This window comes from Eumetopias jubatus, unplaced genomic scaffold (genome assembly GCF_037043125.1).
Source record: "Eumetopias jubatus isolate StellerSeaLion01/CBP00866 unplaced genomic scaffold, mEumJub1_p1.0 scaffold_2, whole genome shotgun sequence".
In the NCBI taxonomy this organism is placed as follows: domain Eukaryota; kingdom Metazoa; phylum Chordata; class Mammalia; order Carnivora; family Otariidae; genus Eumetopias; species Eumetopias jubatus.
The window spans coordinates 140,451,469-140,472,051 of record NW_028274808.1 but is presented as its reverse complement, the minus strand read 5'-3'; the positions used below and the strand labels follow the sequence as shown (position 1 = coordinate 140,472,051).

At 35.0% G+C, this 20,583-nt stretch overlaps 1 protein-coding gene across 2 annotated transcripts in view; it reads right to left on the bottom strand.

The window, feature by feature from the left end:
* Positions 1-20,583, bottom strand: part of CNOT6L (CCR4-NOT transcription complex subunit 6 like) — a 105,374-nt gene that overhangs the window by 34,765 nt on the left and 50,026 nt on the right. For both annotated transcript variants that reach the window (XM_028100535.2, XM_028100533.2), the window contains exons 5-6: positions 8,460-8,549; positions 456-524 (exon numbers count right to left, since the gene is read on the bottom strand). In XM_028100535.2, the coding sequence (XP_027956336.1) occupies positions 456-524; positions 8,460-8,549 (159 nt within the window). The remainder of the gene's footprint in view (positions 1-455; positions 525-8,459; positions 8,550-20,583) is intronic.

The window sequence follows — 20,583 nt, the reverse complement described above, 5'->3', positions numbered from 1 at the left end:
CCCGGTATCATACTTTGTTTCCAATATAGCAAATACAGACTCAGTCTAAATTACTCTTTCGCAAGTGTTACCACTCTACCCACTGAAGAAAGATAAAGTACCCAAGTAGTTTAAAATTTTCAGAAAAAATTCATTATTTTTTCATTTTTTCTTTTTAAGTCACCAATACCCTGTGTGAAGAGGCCATTTGGAAGGCTTTATTTTCTTATTTGGAAGGCTTTATTACAAGGAGTAACTGTAAAACCAAGAGCTACATCACTGTGAAAGATAGAGGAGAATCCTACACATGGCCTTAAAGTGGGTTTTATACTTTCAAATCTACCCGTCAGTATTTTTTGAAGCTCATCTACCTTGTGGACATAAAATGAAGGCTAGTTATAATTGTATCACAAAGCCCAAATGGCATTTCAAGTATTTCTGAAAAAAATCAAAGAAAAATAAGAAAAACTATTTACCTGATGGCAGAATTTGGTCTCGTTCTTTTAATGTAATCCATGGCCTCGGAGGAAGCTGCTCTGGATGAACTGGGGGGAGGAAAAATCTTTTTTAAACGTAAGTTAATTTCATGTGCTTCTAAAATCAGTATCATTTACTTTATAATGTAAAATCAACTTCTGTTTTCTCTTCTGCTATAATGGCCCACAACTGACTTAAAAATCTAACACTGAAATATAAAGAAGATTTAGAAGCCAAAGGAAATCTAAGCAGACCTATGCAGAAAATACATAATGAACATAAGAAAAGAACATTAGGAAACTCATTATTGGCATTTCCACTTACACAGTATTTATGAGAAGTACCTATTTAAAACCTTAAATAAGATCAGGGCGCCTGGGTCGCTCAGTCGGTTAAGCACCTGACTCCTGATTTCCGTTCAGGTCATGATCTCAGGGTCCTGGAATGAGCCCAGCCAGGGGCTCTCCTCTCAGCAGGGAGTCTGCTTGGGATTTTCTCCCTTTCCCTCTTCCCCTCCCCCTGCTCACACACACTCTAAAATAAATAAAAATCTTAAAAAAAAAAAAAAACCACTACATTTGTAATTAAGACATAAGAGTTTACTTAAGGTTAACAATGTAAATTTCCCTACTGGGAAATCAAAGCTTTGTGAAGTTCCAAAATACTAATAAAGTGAAATATTCAAATATCTTTAAAATAGAAAAAAACACACGTGAATGCATAATAGAAATGAATGAATTTTATAATGGGGCTTTCATTTCCTAATTTTAAACTTTTTATTTTATAACATCCATGTAAAACAAGAGATTAGAACTACATTATACAGAAAAAAGTAAGGCACTGGTTAAACATTAATTACTCAGATATGGTTATCAATACCATTGAACTAAAAGCTACCCAACTATCAGATGAGAGAAAATTCACTAAGCTAAGATTTAACTTCACTTTTACTTTTTCCTTTTAAGAACACTGACAATTACAGGACAATTGGATTCTAAGTTTGCAGATTTTCCCAGGGAATGCAGTGGCTGAGAAATGTATTCCTTTAAAACAAAACACTCTTATCTTCATCCAGCCACAGAAATTTTGACCAGAGTATTTAAGATCTTTAAAAGTTTCACTTTACTAACCATTTTGGTGTTCCAAAAGCCTATCTAAAGGATGCATGTTTTAACATCCATACTTTTCATTATTTTGCATAGTCCATATCTTGCCAGGAAAGGAATGAAGGTTATCATAAGATGACAAACCATCCAGCTGAATCAACATATTGAATCCTGGAAAAAATCATGCCTGCCAGGAGTGCCATGCCACAATCATGAGAACTATCTAAGAAATGGAAAGCCCAATATATAAATACAATGAAGTATAAATGAACTTTCTAGCTGTTGGGTTCCTTAGCAAATGGTTAAAAATTCAGAAATCAAAAAATCCTCAGAATAAAACAAATAAGGTGATGCTGACATTCTGGTGCTTCCCAAAACTTTACTAATATATTTTAACTAATACATCACAATATATCAGTATAAGTAAAATGCATAGTATTCACCAACAATAGCCGAAGAGCCAAAACCTATGAAAAAACAGTGTATCTCACCAGTAACCAGGAAAAATAAAAAGATGAGAGAGCATGTTTTTATCCAGGTTGTCCCCAAAATTTTAATATATCCAGAACTGATAATGGTGATAAGATATGAATACTTGCATATATAGTTGGTAAGAATATAAACTGGGAGCTATCTGGGAGGACAAGCTGGATCATCTTTTAAAATTTAAACATCCATGTCCCTGTGACTCAGCAATTCTACTTCCTGGGATCAGCCCTATCTGCTTAAAGAAGCATTCAAATAGATATTACACTATTGTTTATAACAGCAAAAACAAGGGTAAATGGCTAATATCCATTTTATAGAAGTCTATGCTATAGTTTAAGAAAAAAAGGATAGATACATGTGTGCTAAAGTGGAAAGCTATACAAGAAATACTGAGTGAAAACAACTAGAAAATATATAATGATGAGGCGCCTGGGTGGCTCAGACAGTTAAGTGGATGACTCTTGATTTCAGCTCAGCTCATGATCTCAGGGTCCTCAGATTAAGTCCTGCATTGGGCTCCCCGCTCAGCAGGGAGTCTGCTTAAGGATTCTCTCTCTCTCTCTCTCTCTCTCTGCCCCTCTCCCTGTTTATGCATGCACTCTCTCTCAAATAAATCTTTAAATATATACATAATGATAAAATAGAATATGTTTATAAGAAAACATTTTAAAAACACACATGAATAGTAGTATCATAACATTTCTACCAGTATAATTTTTATATGTAAATGTCTATCAAAATATCTACAAGAACACACACCCAACTTATAAGTGTGTCTACTTACCATGGAGGGGACACGGAATTAAAGATATTGGTCAAAGAAAATTTTAGTCTTAACAGGAATTTTTATAAGGAGAATAATATATTCATGTGTGACATATACTTAAAATTAATGTTTTCTAAGATGAAACTGCAATGTCAGTGATATGACAAACCATCAAATAAAGACTGTTTAACAGATATGTATATGGTCCTAGATACAGTACTAGAATTTGAATCAATATGGAAGTCTGTTCTCATGAATAGAAAAGAAGAGACAGCAGTTAACACAGTAATATGTCTCTCAGGATCATACCTAAAATGTGATAAAACATTTTTATCTTCTATACATGCCACACCAGGTGCCAGACAGTACTGCAATCAGCCCTGGAGCCATGAGGAATAGATTGGGGGCAGGGAGTAGGGCAGCAAGAAAATCCTGATTTCTCTGGCCAGTGAAGCCAAAAAGGAGACGTACAGCAAGTATTAGGTGGGAAACACACTTAGTGGCAGTGGTAATCCAACATGCTAATGGCAATCTCTCTAACAGAGCCCCAGAGAGACAATCCATCCCAACACTCCAGTAACCAGCAGCATTGGGCCTGGTTTGCCCACAGTAAGGGTGTCAGCTGAGCCTGGAAGAGCTGACAGAACCCACATGCTAACCCTAAACTGGGCAACTGCCTGCTAAAATTGAGATTTAATTTTAAAAGGATCAAGAGTTTCCAAACATAACATTCAAAATATCTAGGATACAACTGAAAATCTCTGGTCATACCAAAGACCAGGAACTATCACAAATTAAACGAGAAAAGACTATCAACAGAGACCAACACAGAGAGGATTCAGATGTTGAAATTGACAGAGATTTTAGAGCAGCCATCATACAGCTGCTTCTAGAATTATAAATTCTCCTGAAACAAATGAAAAAATAAAAAGCCCAAAGAAGCGTAAGTTCTACTTTTTTGAAAAGATCCAAAATGAAATTACTCAACTGAAAAATACAATAATCAACTAATAAAACTCACCAGAAGGGCACAAAAATAAAGATAACCCAAAAAAATGAGTGAATCTGAGTATTTCATTTGAACAGTTAAAAGGAAAATAAACTGGGCGGGAAAAATGAACAGAGCTTGAGAGACCTGTGGCACTGTTAACAAAAACTCTATGACTCATATCATCAGAGTCCAGAAGGAAGAGAAGAAAGAGCATGGGCTTAAAAAGTATTCTAAGAGATAATGGCTAAAATGTCTCCAATTTGGTAAATGACATAAATCTACAAATGCAAGAAGGTGAGCAAACTTCAAGTAGAATAAACCCAAAGAAATCCACACCAAGACACATCATAAACTGCTGAAAACTAAAGACAAAAAAAAAAAAAATCTGAAAAACATCAAAGAGAAAAGACACATTACCTATCAGGGAACAATGGGTTTCTTTTCTGAAACCATGGCAGCCAGAGGAAGTGGCACATTTTCAAGTGCTGAAAGAAAAGAACTGTCAAACCACAAATTCTGTATCCTGCAAAAGTTCCCTTCAAAATCAAGGGGAAATTGCGGCACCTGGGTGGCTCAGTAGGTTAAGTGTCTGCCTTTGGCTCAGGTCATGATCTCTGAATCCAGGGATCCAGTCCCTGTTCAGCAGGGAGTCTGCTTCTCCCTCTCCCTCTGCCCCTCCCCCTGCTTGTGCTCGCTTTCTCTCTCTCTCTCTGATAAAGTCTTTTAAAAAATTAAAAAAAAAGAAATCAGGGGGAAATAAAAATGTTATAAAAGGAAAACCACGAAACTTTGTTGTTAACAGACCTGCCCTTAAAAAATGGCTAAAGGAAGCTCTCTAAACAGAAAGGAGGAACACCAAAAAGTAAAGAACAAGCAGTAAAATTAGGGGTAAATGCAATGGATTATCCTCTCCACATGAGCTTCTTAAATCCTATCTGATAGTTAAAGCACAAATTATAACATCTGTGTGGTACTCTGTGTAGGTAGAGGAAATATTAGAGACAATTACATTTTAAAAAAAGTGGGGAGTATGAAGGCACATAAATGGAAGTTAGGCAGCAATAATGCACTTGAAGTGATAAAACCATTATCAGTAGACTATGCTAAAGATGTATATTGTGATATCTAGACCAACCACTAAAAAAAGAATTTCAAATCGGAACTCGAGGTTTCCCTTTTCACTACATCTGTATCTTTGGGGTAAATGCCCAGTAGTATAATCGCTGGGTCATAGGGTAGCTCTATTTTAACTTTTTGAGGCACCTCCACACTGTTTTCCAAAGTGGCTGTACCAATTTGCATTCCCACCAACAGTGTGAGAGGGTTCCCCTTTCTCCACAACCTCTCCAACATTTGTTGTTTCTTTCCCTGTCAATTTTTGCCATTTGAACTGGTGTAAGGTGGTATCTCAATGTAGTTTTGATTTGAATATCCCTGAAATGCCCTTCAACAGACGAATGGATAAAGAAGATGTGGTCCATATATACAATGGAATATTACTCAGCCATCAGAAAGGATGAATACCCAACTTTTACATCAACATGGATGGGACTGGAGGAGATTATGCTAAGTGAACTAAGTCAAGCAGAGAAAGTCAATTGTCATATGGTTTCACTTATTTGTGGAACATGAGGAATAGCACGGAGGACATTAGGAGAAGGAAGGGAAAAATGAAGTGGGGGGGGGGACACCAGAGGGGGAGCTCTATGTCAGATAAATGAATAAAATCTTAAAAAAAAAAAAAAACACAAAAAAACACCAATCTCAAATATACTCTTCCAAATAACAGAAAATAAATTTTATGATGCCAGTATAATCTTTATATTAAAACCTGACAAGGATATTGAAGAAAGGAAAATTATTGGCCAATCTCAAACTCACATGCAAAAAATCCTAAGTAAAATATTAGCAAACTGAATAAAGGGATATATAAAACTACTATATTACAACCTACTTGAATTTATTTTAAGAATACAAAGGTGGTATAACATGAAAAATAAATACATTTACCAAATTAGCAGAATAAAGGACAGAAAATATACGCTCATCTTAATAGAGAAAGAGCATTTGATAAAATTAAACATTGGTTCATACTAAAAAATTAAAAACATAGAAGGAATAGGAGAATAGAATAGGAATAGAAGAACAAGCTAGGAACAGAAGAAAACTTACTAATCTGATAAACTTCCTTAACATATGTAAAAATTATGGTGAATGTCACATTTATTTGTAATTATGAAAAGCTAATAAATTTTGAAATTAGACAAATTATCACTACTTTTAGTTAGCATCTGCTGGTGATCTTAGCAAGGGCAGTAAGGCAAGAAAAAGAAATAAAAGATAAAAGAATTAGAGAGTAATAAAAGTGTCATTATTCACAGATGATACAATTATAGAAATTGAAATAAAAATACAGTAGCATTAAAAAGTTTAGCAAAGTGGCTGAATATGTATTTACCAAAGGCATTTACAAGTGTTCAGCAAGGTACCTGAATACCAATAAATATACAAAACCCAATTATATTCCATAAATAAGCAATAATAATCTTATTAAGTTCATTTCCGAAAAGACTTTAGAATAAATGTAATAAAAAATGTAAAGACCACTACACAGAAACCTAAAACTCAATACTGGGAGAAATTAGAGAAAGCACAATAAATCAACGAATAACCAACATTGTTAGGTTAGAAAATCCAGTGTTGTAAACATGTCAGTTCTTTCCAAAGCAATCTATAGATTCAATATACTCTCAACCTTAATCCCTACCTTTTGAGGAGGGGAGAAATTAGAAAAGCCAATTCCAACAATTTTAATGAAAATACAAGGTAAAGGAAGCATGGGGCAAAACTAGCTTAGACTTTACAATCAAATCAAGAGGGGAGACTTACTCTACTGAATCTTAAGACATTTATAAAAATACCATAATTAAAGACACTGTTATATTGCCATAAAGACTACTAGAAATGAACAGAGAATACAAAATGTCAGAAATAAACCCATTCTTACAATGACAATTTATGACAAAGATGACACTAAAAAACAGTAATGAAAGGACAGTCTTTTCAATAAATGGATCAAGGTCAATTTAATCTATATCATGGAAAAGTTATGAAAATTGACTCCTGTGTTACACAAATTGCAGTTCTAGGAAGATACTAGCTTTAAATGTTACAAGTAAAAAATGGAATTTTTAGATACAGAAAAATATATCCTTGAGCTTGAGGTAGGGAAAAATTCTTAAACAGGACACAAAAGCAATACCATACTAGAAAAAATCGATAAATTCAATTATGTAAAATGTTTTCTGTTCATCAAAAGACAAATTAAGAAAGAGGAAAGGCAAACAATAGCATGGGACAAGACACCTGCAATATACAACAACAAATGACTTCTATCTAAAGTATAGAAGAACTCCTTAAAAATTACACACACATACACCCCACACACATGCCATATGAATGACCAAGTGGCTACATCTATTTAGACAATGAAGATATGTATTTTTAAAGCAGGAAGGAAATAGCGTACACATACTATACACACACACACTATATATGTATATATATACATATATATATACGTATACATATACACACATACACACACACACACACAGAGCTAAATTAAACTTTTAGCCATATATTCTTAATTTATTACTAAAAGAACCTCTCAAGTTTATTATCACTCTCCCATCAATCAAAGTTTAGTCTTTATAGCCAAAAAATTTTAGAGGATATTAATTTGGTTTTACATTATTGTAAATATTACTATTTTAAAAAAATTTTGTATGTAGGTGTCTTCTATAATGGAGAGAATTAAAAAGAGTACATATCCTGTAAATAAAGATTAAGTTCCATCCTTTAAAAAAAAAAAAAAAAAGAGTATAGACAACATACTGTGATGATGGCCTCATGCTAGATTCTAGATTTCTCTCACTCTGTTTCAGGATTCTGTATTTTAGAAAGACATTATTCCAAGAAAAAGATCTGAATTTAAGCATCTACATACTTTGAGTGTAGATACATACATACATATTTTGAGTGCTTAAGCAAAAAAAGAAAAAGTTTTAAGTCAAATACTTAAAAGATTTCTTACATAGAAAAATTTCCATTTGGAATACAACTATTTTAGTCCGATATCTCTAGTGTTCTTGATCAAAATCCTGCTTGCAAAATTTCCACAACTGTGTAGTCAATCAAACTAGTAATTTCATGCACAAAAAATGTGTACAGTGTATGGGATCCATGTAATCTCCATCAAATTCAAACAATTAATAACTATGTATTTGTGATTAAGAGCAAGAGAATCTTGGGTTAACAGCTCTGGCATTAATCAGCTGTGTTAACCTGGGAAAATTAATTTATTCTCCCAATCTCAGAACTTGCATCTGTAGAATACCAGTAAAAATTGGGACCTCTTAGGTTCTTAGAAAAATTAAATGAAATAATGTAATTAAAGCTCCTAATATATTGCTTGGTAAATAGAAAGCACTCAGTGTATGAAAAGAATGTCCCATAATAGGAAGAACTCTAAAACTATGAGAAGTTATTTAAAAAAAAAAAAAAAATGGTCAGATGTTCTTAAGCAACATGTGACATATTAGCTAGTAGTAATACATGTAGAGTTCACTGACTAATCATTAAGAGTTACCTGCAAGATTGTCAAGCATGAAGTTCAGTAGCTTTCGGGTTCCATCTGGGTCCTGGTATAAATTGAGAATATCCTGTGATAAAGGATTGCCTAAAGCAGAATACAAAAATAAAATCTGTAAGACTTACAATTTTAAGACCAGACAAATGTACACAATAAAATACTAATTTTGTAAAGTGAATTTTAAAGTATTTAGTCTGTTACATAAATTTGAAATTATGTGAATCTAAAGAAACACTCTGTTAAGATCGTCCTAAGATTTCAAAAATGTTCTTTCTGGATTTCACTGTTTATACTATATATCTACAATTTGTTTGCCAAAATCACATATATAAACATACTTGTTACTCTTAGTCAATTCTGAAGTAGTATCACAATTCAACACCCTGAATTAACCTTTGTTAAGTTCTACATTTATCTTTGAAGACAATACTCTAACTGAAAGACAAACAGTCCTATATGAGAAAGAATGAATGCTATCATAAAAAAAAAAAAGGAGGGTCTTCCTTTAGTTAAAATATTTATATTACCTATGGAGAAAGGAAGAGAGTTTAAAAAAAAAAAATCAAAGGGACCAAATCTTAGGAGCCTCTAACACTTCCCTGAGTTTTATCTACAAGAGCCCCATCAGGTTTTTAATATAAAGACTGGAAAAAAATTCCCCTTGTGCTTCTGGTGGGAAAGGGAGAGTGGGGGGGTGGGGGAGGGGGTAATGCTCTCCTTAACAAGTCCTGCATGCAAGGAAAACTTTTTACCAGAATATAATCAGATGATGCTTTACCATTTAACTTCAAGTAACTACCCCACACTCCAGCCCCCTCTAGCCTGATTTGGGGCAGAGAGAGTAGGAAGGAGCATATCTAACTCAAAGGCCCATTAAAAGACTGAGACCTAATCATAAAACTACAGGATTCTTCCTCTCTTTCCACATCGTACAACCACTTCAGTATTGCTCCTGTGTAGTAAGATGATTATGGTAAATGGAACTATAAGCCTCAGAGTCTCTGGGAAAACCCAAAGGCAACAGAGGAGATAAAAACAAGAAAACTGAAGGAAATTTTAAGACTCTGATATACAACAGCAGCAAACAGTAAACACAGCCTAAGTCCTAGCCAGAAAGAGTTTGGAAAGAAGTGAGAAGATGCATTATTTAAAAAGAAAAACATTGCAAACTTTCAAAAGATAAACTTTTTAAAAATGAATAAACTGACCCAAGCAGCACAATGTATACAAAGAAGTATATGAAAGGACTTCATTTTACTTTGTACTGCAAACTAGAGAATTACAATTCCAAGTAGAAAACTATAAAACCTATTAAGGAAAATAACCAATTACTTAAAACCAAAACAAAAAACATGGTAATGGCAATCAAATTCATTAGCAAAAATGGAAGCTGGAATACAGTGGGAGTATTTCCAAAGGGTACAAAATGGTATTCGAGACTTCAACACTCCTCCACTAGTTATCAACAAAAAAAGTAAACAAAGTCAGTAAAGATGGAGATCAGAAAAACATGCCAACCAACTTGACCTGATATTTATGTAATACTGTACTCAAAAAGAGGAAAATATACAATCTTTTCAAGTGTACAGGAACATTTCACCAAGACAGACCATATTCTGGGCCAGAAAAACTGTAACATGTTTAAAAGAAATGAGATCAGGGCGCCTGGGTGGCTCAGTCGGTTAAGCGGCTGCCTTCGGCTCAGGTCATGATCCTGGAGTCCCGGGATCGAGTCCCACATCGGGCTCCCTGCTCAGCGGGGAGTCTGCTTCTCCCTCTGACCCTCTTCCCTCTCGTGCTCTCTATCTCTCATTCTCTCTCTCTCAAATAAATAAATAAAATCTTTAAAAAAAAAAAATAAAAGAAATGAGATCAGAGCATACTGACCATAAAAAAAAAACTAGAAATCAACAACAGAGAACTGGAAAATCTCCAAGTACTTTGAAATTAAACATCATACTTGTAAGTAATCTATGGGTCAAAGACCAAGTCACAAAAAATTTTAATTTAAATGAAAATACATTATCAAAATTGTAAGATGAACCTAAAGTCAGTGTCTAGAGGGAAGTTTATAGCATTAAATCCTTATACTGGAAAAAAAAAAATCTAAAATCAATGCCTTAACTTCCATATTAACAATCTTTTTTTTTTAAGGTTTTATTTATTTGAGAGAGAGAATGAGAGAGAGAGCACATGAGGGGAGGAGGGTCAGAGGGAGAAGCAGACTCCCCGCTGAGCAGGGAGCCCGATGCGGGACTCGATCCCCGGACTCCAGGATCATGACCTGAGCCGAAGGCAGTCGCTTAACCAACGGAGCCACCCAGGCGCCCCCCCCTATTAACAATCTTAAAAAAAAGAGCACATGAATCCCAAAGAAACCAGAAAGAAATAATAAAGAGCAGAAATCAATAAAATTTACAACCAAAAACATGAGACTGCTACTGAACCTAAACATGGTACTTTGTGAAAAAGAGACAAAAAAAATTGATAAACTACACTTGATCAAGAAAAAAAAAGATACAACTCAATAAATATCAGGAATTAAATAAGGAATAGATCTGGAGACACTAGAACAGGGAATACTAAGAAAACTTTGTTCTTAAGTTCAATAACTTAGAAAAAATGACCAAATTCCTTGAAAGACAGAAAACATCACACCTCACTCAAAAAGAAATGGACAGGGGCGCCTGGGTGGCTCAGTCGTGAAGCGTCTGCCTTCGGCTCAGGTCATGGTCCCAGGTCCTGGGGTCCAGCCCCGCGTCAGGCTCCCTGCTCCACGGGGAGCCTGCTCCTCCCTCTCCCTCTGCCTGCCTCTCTGCCTGCTTGTGCTCTCTCTCTCTCTCTGTCAAATAAATAAATAAAATCTTAAAAAAAAAAAAAAAAGAAAAAGAAATGGATAGAAAACTCAGCCAAAAATGGCAGAGTAAGGACCTCCAAAAACGTGCTCCTTCATAAGGGCAAAATGGCAGAATATGGGTAAGGACAGTAATTTGTGGAGTTTTACCTTCTTCTAGTCCCTCACTGCCAAGGCAGCCTGGCAACCACTGAAGCAACCAAAATTGAGCTAGAGCCTTTCAAAACTTCATTTTCAAGAGTAGCCATTTATGTGACTTCTGTGGTGGCAGTTCCTTGACTCTTGCCAAGTACTAAAAGCCTTCCACCTGAAAGGGGGAGAGAGTCTAACGACATGTTTGAGGAAACCACTACCGGTAAATGATTTAACTTATGGCTGTCTGAGGTCATGGAAACAGGTAAAGCAAACAAAAGACTAACGTAAATGCTTAAAAGAAAGGCTTGGGAGTAAGATGTCACTAAGGGCTTTGAAAAGTTCTGATATATTCTAGGTTATCTAGAAAACCGTAAATGTGGGCGGCTTTGCATATGCTTAGGAAAGACCTAAAAACAGCCTAAGCTCTCACCTCTTCCTCATCTTAAGGCTGCACACAAGTCAGAAGCTAACACTAAACTGAACAGATTTCAATGGCTCAGTCAGTAGAACATGTAGCTCTTGATCTCAGGGTCATAGGTTCAAGCCCCGTGTTGGGTGTAGAGATTACTTAAAAATAAAATCTTAAAAAAAAAACAACAACAAAAAACAAAAACCTACAGAGGCCAAAATGTAGAAGAATGACATATTCAAAGTGCTAAAAGAAAAAAACTGTCAACTAAGAATTCTATATCTAGCAAAAATATCCTTCTTAGATGGAGGAGAAATTAAGACATTCCCAGATAAACAAAAACTGAATGAGTTTGTGACTAGATCAGCACTACAGAAAATATTAAAGGGATTCCTATAGGATGAAATGAAAGGACACTGGATGGTAACTTGAATCCATATGATAAAAATAAAGAGTACCACTAAAAGTAACTACATAGGTATCTATGAAGACAGCATAAATATAATTAGTGGTTTTATCATTTTTCAATCTAAGAGACAATTGCATACAGCAATGATGATAAATCTGTGCTGATGGCCACACAATGTACAAAGATAATACTTATGACAATAACAGCATAAATGAGAAGTGAATGGAGCTATAGGTGCAAAGATTTTTTTATATTATTTAAATTGATATTAATCCAAATTAAGACTACTATAAATGTTAATTTCAATCCCCAGGGTAATCACTAAGAAAATAGCTCAATATAATAAAGCAAAAGAAAAAAGGGAATGAAATTGGTACACTGGAAAATACTCATTTAACACAAAAAAAGACATTGAGAAACAGAGGAACAAGAAGGCACTAAGATAGAAAATAGCAAAATGGTGACAAAAATCCTACCTTACCAGCAAATACATGAAGTATAAGTGGATTAAACTCTGACTAAAATGCAGAGATTAGTAGAATGAACAATAAAACATAATTCAACATATGCTGTCCACAAAAGATACACTACAGATTCAAAGACACAAAAAGACTGAAAGTAAAAGAATAGAAAAATGTATGCCACGCAAACAGAAAAGAGCTAGAGTGTCTATACTAAGAAAGGGATAATCTCAATGTCCTTTATCGATGAAAGAAATTGAATTAGTTAAAAACTTTTCAACAAAGGTAATTCCAGGTCCATATGGCTTTACTGGAAAATTCTACCAATCATTTAAGAAAGCAGTAATACAAATATTATGCAAACTATTCCAGAAAAAAAGAAGTGTTAGTTACACTTTCGAACTCATTTTATGAGGTCACCAGTATTCTGAAATCAAAGACATCGTAAGAAAAACACTACACAATTATGTCTTATGATCATTAATGTATAAATCCTCAATAAAATAGTATATATTTAGATATATACTAGTGTATATATTTAGATAATATATCTCAATATATTAGAGTGAGAATACATAATGACCAAGTCATTTTTAAAACGGGAATAGAGGCTGGTTCAACATCTGAAAATCATTAATGTAATTCCAACATATAAACAGACTAAAGAAGAAAAGTTACATGATCATCTCTACAGTCACACATAAAGTATTTGACCAAATTCGACTTGCATCAATGACAAAACCTCCAAGCAAATATGAAATAGAAGGAAATTTATTTAACCTGAAAAAGCATCTACCAACAAACTTGTCACTGATATCATTAATGGTGAAAGACTAATTGCTTTTCCCTAAAATTGAGAAAAAGGCAAGGATGTGCACTCTCATCACATGTATTTAATACTCTCCTCATACTATCGCCAGTGTGGTAAGGAAACAAATTAAAAGAATATGTATCAGAAAGGAAGAACTGAAACAGTCTCTATTCACAGATTAAAGTTTGTAAAAGTTTACAAATGTTGAGAGAGACCAGGTCAATATATTTAAAAATTAATTGCATTTTAATTCTGTAATATCAATGAATAACTGGAAATTTAAAAAGCACTACCATTTACAACAGCATCAAAAATATCAAGTATAAATACAGCAAAATATTTATAAGATCTGCATGCTGAAAACTATAAAGCATTAAAGAAAGTAAAGAAGGCCTGCATAAATGAAGAGATATACTGTATTAATAGATTGGAAAACACAATCTTAAGTCTCAAGATTAAGAAACTGAATCTCCTCAGACTGACCTAGGTGTTCATCACAATCGCAAAAATAATAAGCTGATTTGAAAATGTGTATGGAAATGTATAGCATCTAAAGGTATAAAAGCAAACGTGAAAAATAATCATAAAGTTGGAGATCTCATGCTACATAACCACAAAGAGTGGTATCAAAAGGTAGGACAGTATAATAAAAAAAAATCCATAATTACAATATATGTGAGGCAACTGATCTGAACCCACATTAAAAACAAAATAAAATCAGAATGGATTCAAAACAAAGTCCAGGGGTGCCTGGGGAGCTCAGTCGGTTAAACACTGGACCCTTGATTTCAGCTCAGTTCATGATCTCAGGGTCCTGGGATCAAGTCCCACACTGGGTCCCCCCACCTCAGCAGGGAGTCTGCTTGTCTCCCTCTCCCTCTGCCCCTCCCCCTGCTTGCACACGTGCTCTCTCTCTCTCAAATAAATCTTTAAGACAAAAAAAAGGCAAAGTCCAGCTATATATTATTTGTAAGAGATACACCTAAGCATAAGTACACAGAAAGGTTGAAAGTAAACAGATGAGAAAAGATATATTAGACAAACATTAACCAAAAGAAAACTTGCACAGCTGTAATATTAGACAACATAGACCATAGAAAAAATATTTAACAAGGGAGGAAGAGGCTCACTCTACCTAATATCAGATTCTATTCACAAGAAGGTTTAGCAATATATACAATAGAGCAAATATACAGCAATACATAGGGGTAGGTGGGATACCTAATAAAATAATCTCGAAAGATATATAAAGCAAAAGCTGAGTGAACTACATGGGGAAATGAGCAAATCCACAATTTTAGTGGAAATTTTAGCATTAATCATCTTAATTACTAAAAGAGCAAAGAGTCAAAAATTTGCAAAGATATAAAAAACCTGAGCAACAAATTTGACCTAATGGACAAATATATAGACCTATGCCCAACAATTAGAAAAACAATATTCTTTCTGATGCAGTAAAACATTTACAAAAATTGATCACATACTAGGTCATAAAGGAGGAATCAACAAATGTCAAAGAATGGGTTCATACAGGTTACCCTAACTGCCTATAATGCAGTTAACTTTAATGCTAACAATAAAAAAAGAGATATATTTAAAATCATGTATGAATAGAAATGTTAAATAATTAATGGGTCAAAGAAGATATGATAACCTATATTAAAAGTTCTTAGGCCAAAACAAAAATGAAAATACTTCATATCAAAATTGTGGGATGCAACAACAACAAAAAGAGCCAAAGAGGCATATTTATAGCCTTACTTAAATGCTTATATAAAATAAAAAAATCTAAGTATAAACTAAACCATATATCCAACTTAAGAAGAGAAAAAAGGAAAATATATATCTAGACAAAACAGAATAAAGAAATACAGAAATGAACCAGTTTTTGAAAAATAAAAGGCAACACTGATTCAATGAAAACATAACTGACAAAATCCCTGGGGAGGCTACACCAGAAAAAAATAGCACAAATAAGCAATGTCAGAAATGAAGAGTGGATGATACAGCTATAAACAGAACAGAGTCTAAAAATATATCAATTATGAACACTTTCATGCAAATAAATTTGAAAAATTAATTTAAAGCTAACAAATTCCAATAGTACACATAACAGTCCAACAGAACTGACTAACAATTAGAAATCCTCAATGCTTCTTGTAACTACAAATATACTGGGGTGGTACTTAAGTATCTTCCACAAAAAAACAACTGGCAATGAGAGTTTTATAGAATTATTCTACCAAAATTTCAAGGAACATATTCGTTCAATCTTATACAAACTCTTTAAGAGAACTGATTAAGAATCTTATTTAGGTCTGTCTTGTTCATGAGCATATGTTTAAAAGTCCTAAAATTTTTTTTTGTTGGGAGAGGCAGTCCACCAGTGACCTGTGCTTCCCTCTTCATTCCTGGTGAGTGTGACAGATTCTGAGGCCTATGAGTCTGATACTGAGCAGTTTCTTTTTTTTTTTTTTTAGCTTAAAATGGATCTAACTTTATTTATTTTTTTTTTCCATGCAGAATGTGCCCTCTTTAATACCCATCACCAGGCTAACCCATCCCCCTACCCTCCTCCCCTCTAGAAACCTGTTTGTTTTTCAGAGTCCATCATCTCTCCTAGTTCGTCTCCCCCTCTGACTTACTCCCCTTCATTCTTCCTCTCCTGCTATCTTCTTCTTTTTCTTTTTTCTTAAAATGTGTTGCGTTATTTGTTTCAGAAGTACAGATCTGTGATTCAACAGTCTTGCACAATTCACAGGCAACCAAACGGGTTAAGGCAACCACAGCAGTATTTCCATGTAACTCTTTGCCCCCCTGGGGAATCAGAACTAGTTTTTTGCTGCTCACTACAGTATTTGGTGCTTGCTTGAAGAGTGCTGGAGTGTTGGACATGAACTACTCAGTTGCAATGCAAACTCACTGTGTACAAAGCATATGTCTGGGCCCATCTTGTTGTTTGAAGTGATAACGTTGTCTCCGACCCAGGAGTCTCACTGTCTTCTGCCACTATCCATGAAACAATAATTGGCTAACTTATTAACCTATTAGTAGACTAACATCTCAGGGCCTTGGGGCGCCTGGGTGGCTCAGTTGTTGGGCGTCTGCCTTCGGCTCAGGTCATGATGCCAGGGTCCTGGGATCGAGCCCCGCATCAGGTTCCCTGCTCAGCGGGAGGCCTGCTTCTCCCTCTCCCACTCCCCCTGCCTGTGTTCCCTCTCTCACTGTCTCTGTCAAATAAATAAATAAAATCTTTTAAAAATAAAAAAATCTCAGGGCCTTCACAGTCCTTGACAATTATCAAAATGCACAATGATGGATTTATCTCAGTAATGCAAGTGAGTTTAAACTGGAAAAAATGGGGGCACCCGGTTGGCTCAGTCAGAAGAAAATCTGACTCTTCACCTCGGGGTCATGAGTTCAAGCCCCACATTGGGTGTAGAGATTACTTAAATAAACTTTAAAAAATGAACAAATAAGTAGGAAAAATGTATAGATATAATTTATTAAATCAACCTATGAAATGAGAAAATTATCCCACAATAGATGATGCATTTGATAAAATTCAGCACTCACCTAAGGATTAGCAAAACAGAAGAAAACTTCTAGAAACTAAAAAAAAATGTTTTACCAAAAATACAAAGCAAATATGGAAAAATATTAGAAGCATTTCTTTTAAAATTGGGAATAGAAGCATGCTCACCCAGTATTAATGCTTCTACTCAATGCTGTACTAAACATTCTGGTCAGACATTAAAATAAGAAACACGTAAGCGTTTGAAACCAAACTGTCATCAGCACATGAAATGATCATCCGCATACAAAACCTGAAAAAATTTGCAGACAAATTTTCTGAAAGGTAAGAATTTAACCAAGAAAGCCTACTACAGATCAATTTTTTTCTTACTTGTATTTCTATACCCCCACAACAAATAGGCAGAAAAAGCAAATTTAAAAATAATTGTAACAGGAAAAAAAAAGTATAAGGTACCTACGAAACAAATCCAACAAAAGAAGTGCCTGAGCAAAGATGTGAAGTTATAAAATTTTATTTGAAGACATTAAATAAGATCTAAATAAATGAAGATGCCAAAATTCAGAGATAGGAAGACTCAATATATTAAGATGTCAATTCTTCCTAAATTGATCTACACATTCAACAATGCAATTCTGAAGTCCCAAGAGCGTTTTTATCAAACATAACAAGCTGCTTCTTATGCATGAGGAATCCAAGATAGCCAAACTGCCAAGACACTATGAAAGAAAAATGTAAGGGGAATTCCCAAAGCAGATATCAAGTCTTAATATAAAGCCATAATAATGATTATGATAACGTAGTAATTAGTGCAAGTTTAGACAAACTGACTTCTGGATATATAAAATGGAGATCCAAAAACAGACCGTGACACAGGTGATAGAGAGGGGACTCTGCTGATGATCAGTGGGAAAAGGGAAAACTATTCACTAAATGATAGTGAGACAGTTGATTATACATAGAAGAAGTGACTACATCACTCCCTGAGACCTGTCATACCATATTAAAAAACCGGTTCCAAAATGGTATTGGAATGCAACAGATAAACGTAATGTTCTCACACCATATACAAAAATGAACTCAAAATGGTTTAATAACCTCAACCTGAAGCCATAAAACTCCTAAAAGAAAACACAGGCAGTCAAATCTTGGACATGGGTCTTACTATCTTTGTGAAGCTCTCTCCTCAGGCATAGGTAAATGCAATAGAATGAAACTGGACCACTTTCTCACACCATATACAAAAATGAACTCAAATGGTTTAATAACCTCAATGTTAAGACCTGAAGCCATAAAACTCCTAAAAGAAAACATAGGCAGTCAAGTCTTGTACATGGGTCTTAATATCTTTGTGAAGCTCTCTCCTCAGGCAATGTAAACAAATAAATAACTGGGACTACATCAAACTAAAAAGCTTTTGCACAGTGAAGGAAACCATCAACAGAACAAAGAAACAACTTAATGAATGAGAGAAGGTATGTGAAAATGCTGTTATCCATAAAGGGCTAATATCCAAAATATACAAAGAACTCATATACATCAACACCAAAGAAAATCTGATTAAAAATGGGCAGAGGACCTGAATAGACATTTTTCCAAAAAAGACACACAGAGGGCCGACACATGAAAAGATGCTCAACATCACTAATCATCAAAGGGATGCAAATCAAAACCACAATGAGGTATCACCTCACACCAGTAAGAATGGCTAATTTCGAAAAACAATAACCGGTGTTAGTGAGGATGTGGAGAAAAGGGAACCCTGTTGGTGGGAATGCAAACTGGTACATCTACTATGTAAAACAGTATGGAGGTTCCTCAAAAAATTAAAAACAGAAATCCAATACAATCCAGTAATTCCACTTCTCTGTATTTACCAGAAGAAAATGAAAACACGAATTCACAAAGATATATGCAGTCCTATGCTTACTGCAACATTACTTACAATAGCCAAGATATGGAAGCAACCCAAGTGTCCATCCATAGATGAATGGATAAAGAAGATGTTGTGTGTGTGTGTATACACGTATACGTACATACATATACATACACACAATGTAGTATTACTAAGCCATAAAAAATGAGATCTTGCCATTTCTGACAACGTGGATGGGCCTAGGAAGTACTATGCTAAGTAAAGTTAGAGAAAGATAAATACCATATGATTTCACTCATATGCAGAATCTAAAAAAACCAAATGAATAAACAAAAAAAACAGAAACAGACCTATAAATACAGAAAACAAAGTGATGGTTGCCAGGTAATTGCCAATGGACAAAATGGGTGAAGGCTCCCAGTTATGGAATGAATTAAGTTAGGAGAATAAAAAGTACATCATAGGAAATACAGTGTTATTTAAATAGTTACATGGTGACAGATGGTAGCTACACTTGTGGTGAGCACAATATAACTTACAGAGTTGTTGAATCACTATGTTGTATACCTGAAACTAATGTAACATTGTGTGTCAAGTATACTTAAAAAAAAAAAAAAGGACCTTAAAAAAGATATACGCATCCCTCTTTATTGCAGCTTTACAACAGTTAAGATATGGAAACAACCCAAGTAACCAATGATAGATGAATGGATAAAGATGCAGTGTGTATATATGCAATAACACTCAGCCATAAAAAAGAATGAAATCTTGCCATTTACAAAAACATGGATGGGCCTAGAGGGAATTATACTAAGTAAATCAGAGAGAGAAAAACAAATACCATATGATTTCACTTAGATGGGCACCTGGCTGACTTAGTCCATAGAGTATGTGACTCTTGATCCCAAGAGTCTTGAGTACAAGAACCATGATGGGCTTAGAGCTTACTTAATAAACAAACACACAGGGGTGCCTGGATGGCTCAGTCAGTTAAGCAGCTGACTCTCGGTCTCAGCTCAGGTCATAATCTTGGGGTCATTAGAGAGAGAGAGAGAGAGAGAGAGAGAGAGAGAGAGAGACGCGCACGCGGCTCCGTGCTCAGCAGGGAGTCTGCTTCTCTCCCTCTGCCCCTCCCCACACTCACAATTGCGTGCGCTCTCAAATAAATGAATTTTTTTTTTTAGATTTTATTTATTCATTTGACAGAGAAGAGAGACAGCGAGAGAGGAAACACAAGCAGGGGGAGTGGGAGAGGGAGAAGCAGGCTTCCCACAGAGCAGGGAGTCCGATGCGGGGCTCGGTCCCAGGCTCCTGGGATCATGACCTGAGCTGAAGGCAGATGCTTAACGACTGAGCCATCCAGGCGCCCCACAAATAAATGAATCTTTAAACACACACACACAACCCAAACAAAAAACAAAACAGTCTCTTACAGAGAACTGGTGGTTGCCAGCAGAGGGGTGGGGGGATGGGGGGGAGGAAATGAGTCAATAGGTGAAGGAGATTAAGAAATACAAATTTCCAATCATAAAATGAATAAACCATGGGACTAAGTACAGCATAGGGAATATAGTCAATAATATTGCAATAATGTTGTATGGTAACAGGTGGTAACTCAACTTAATCTGGTG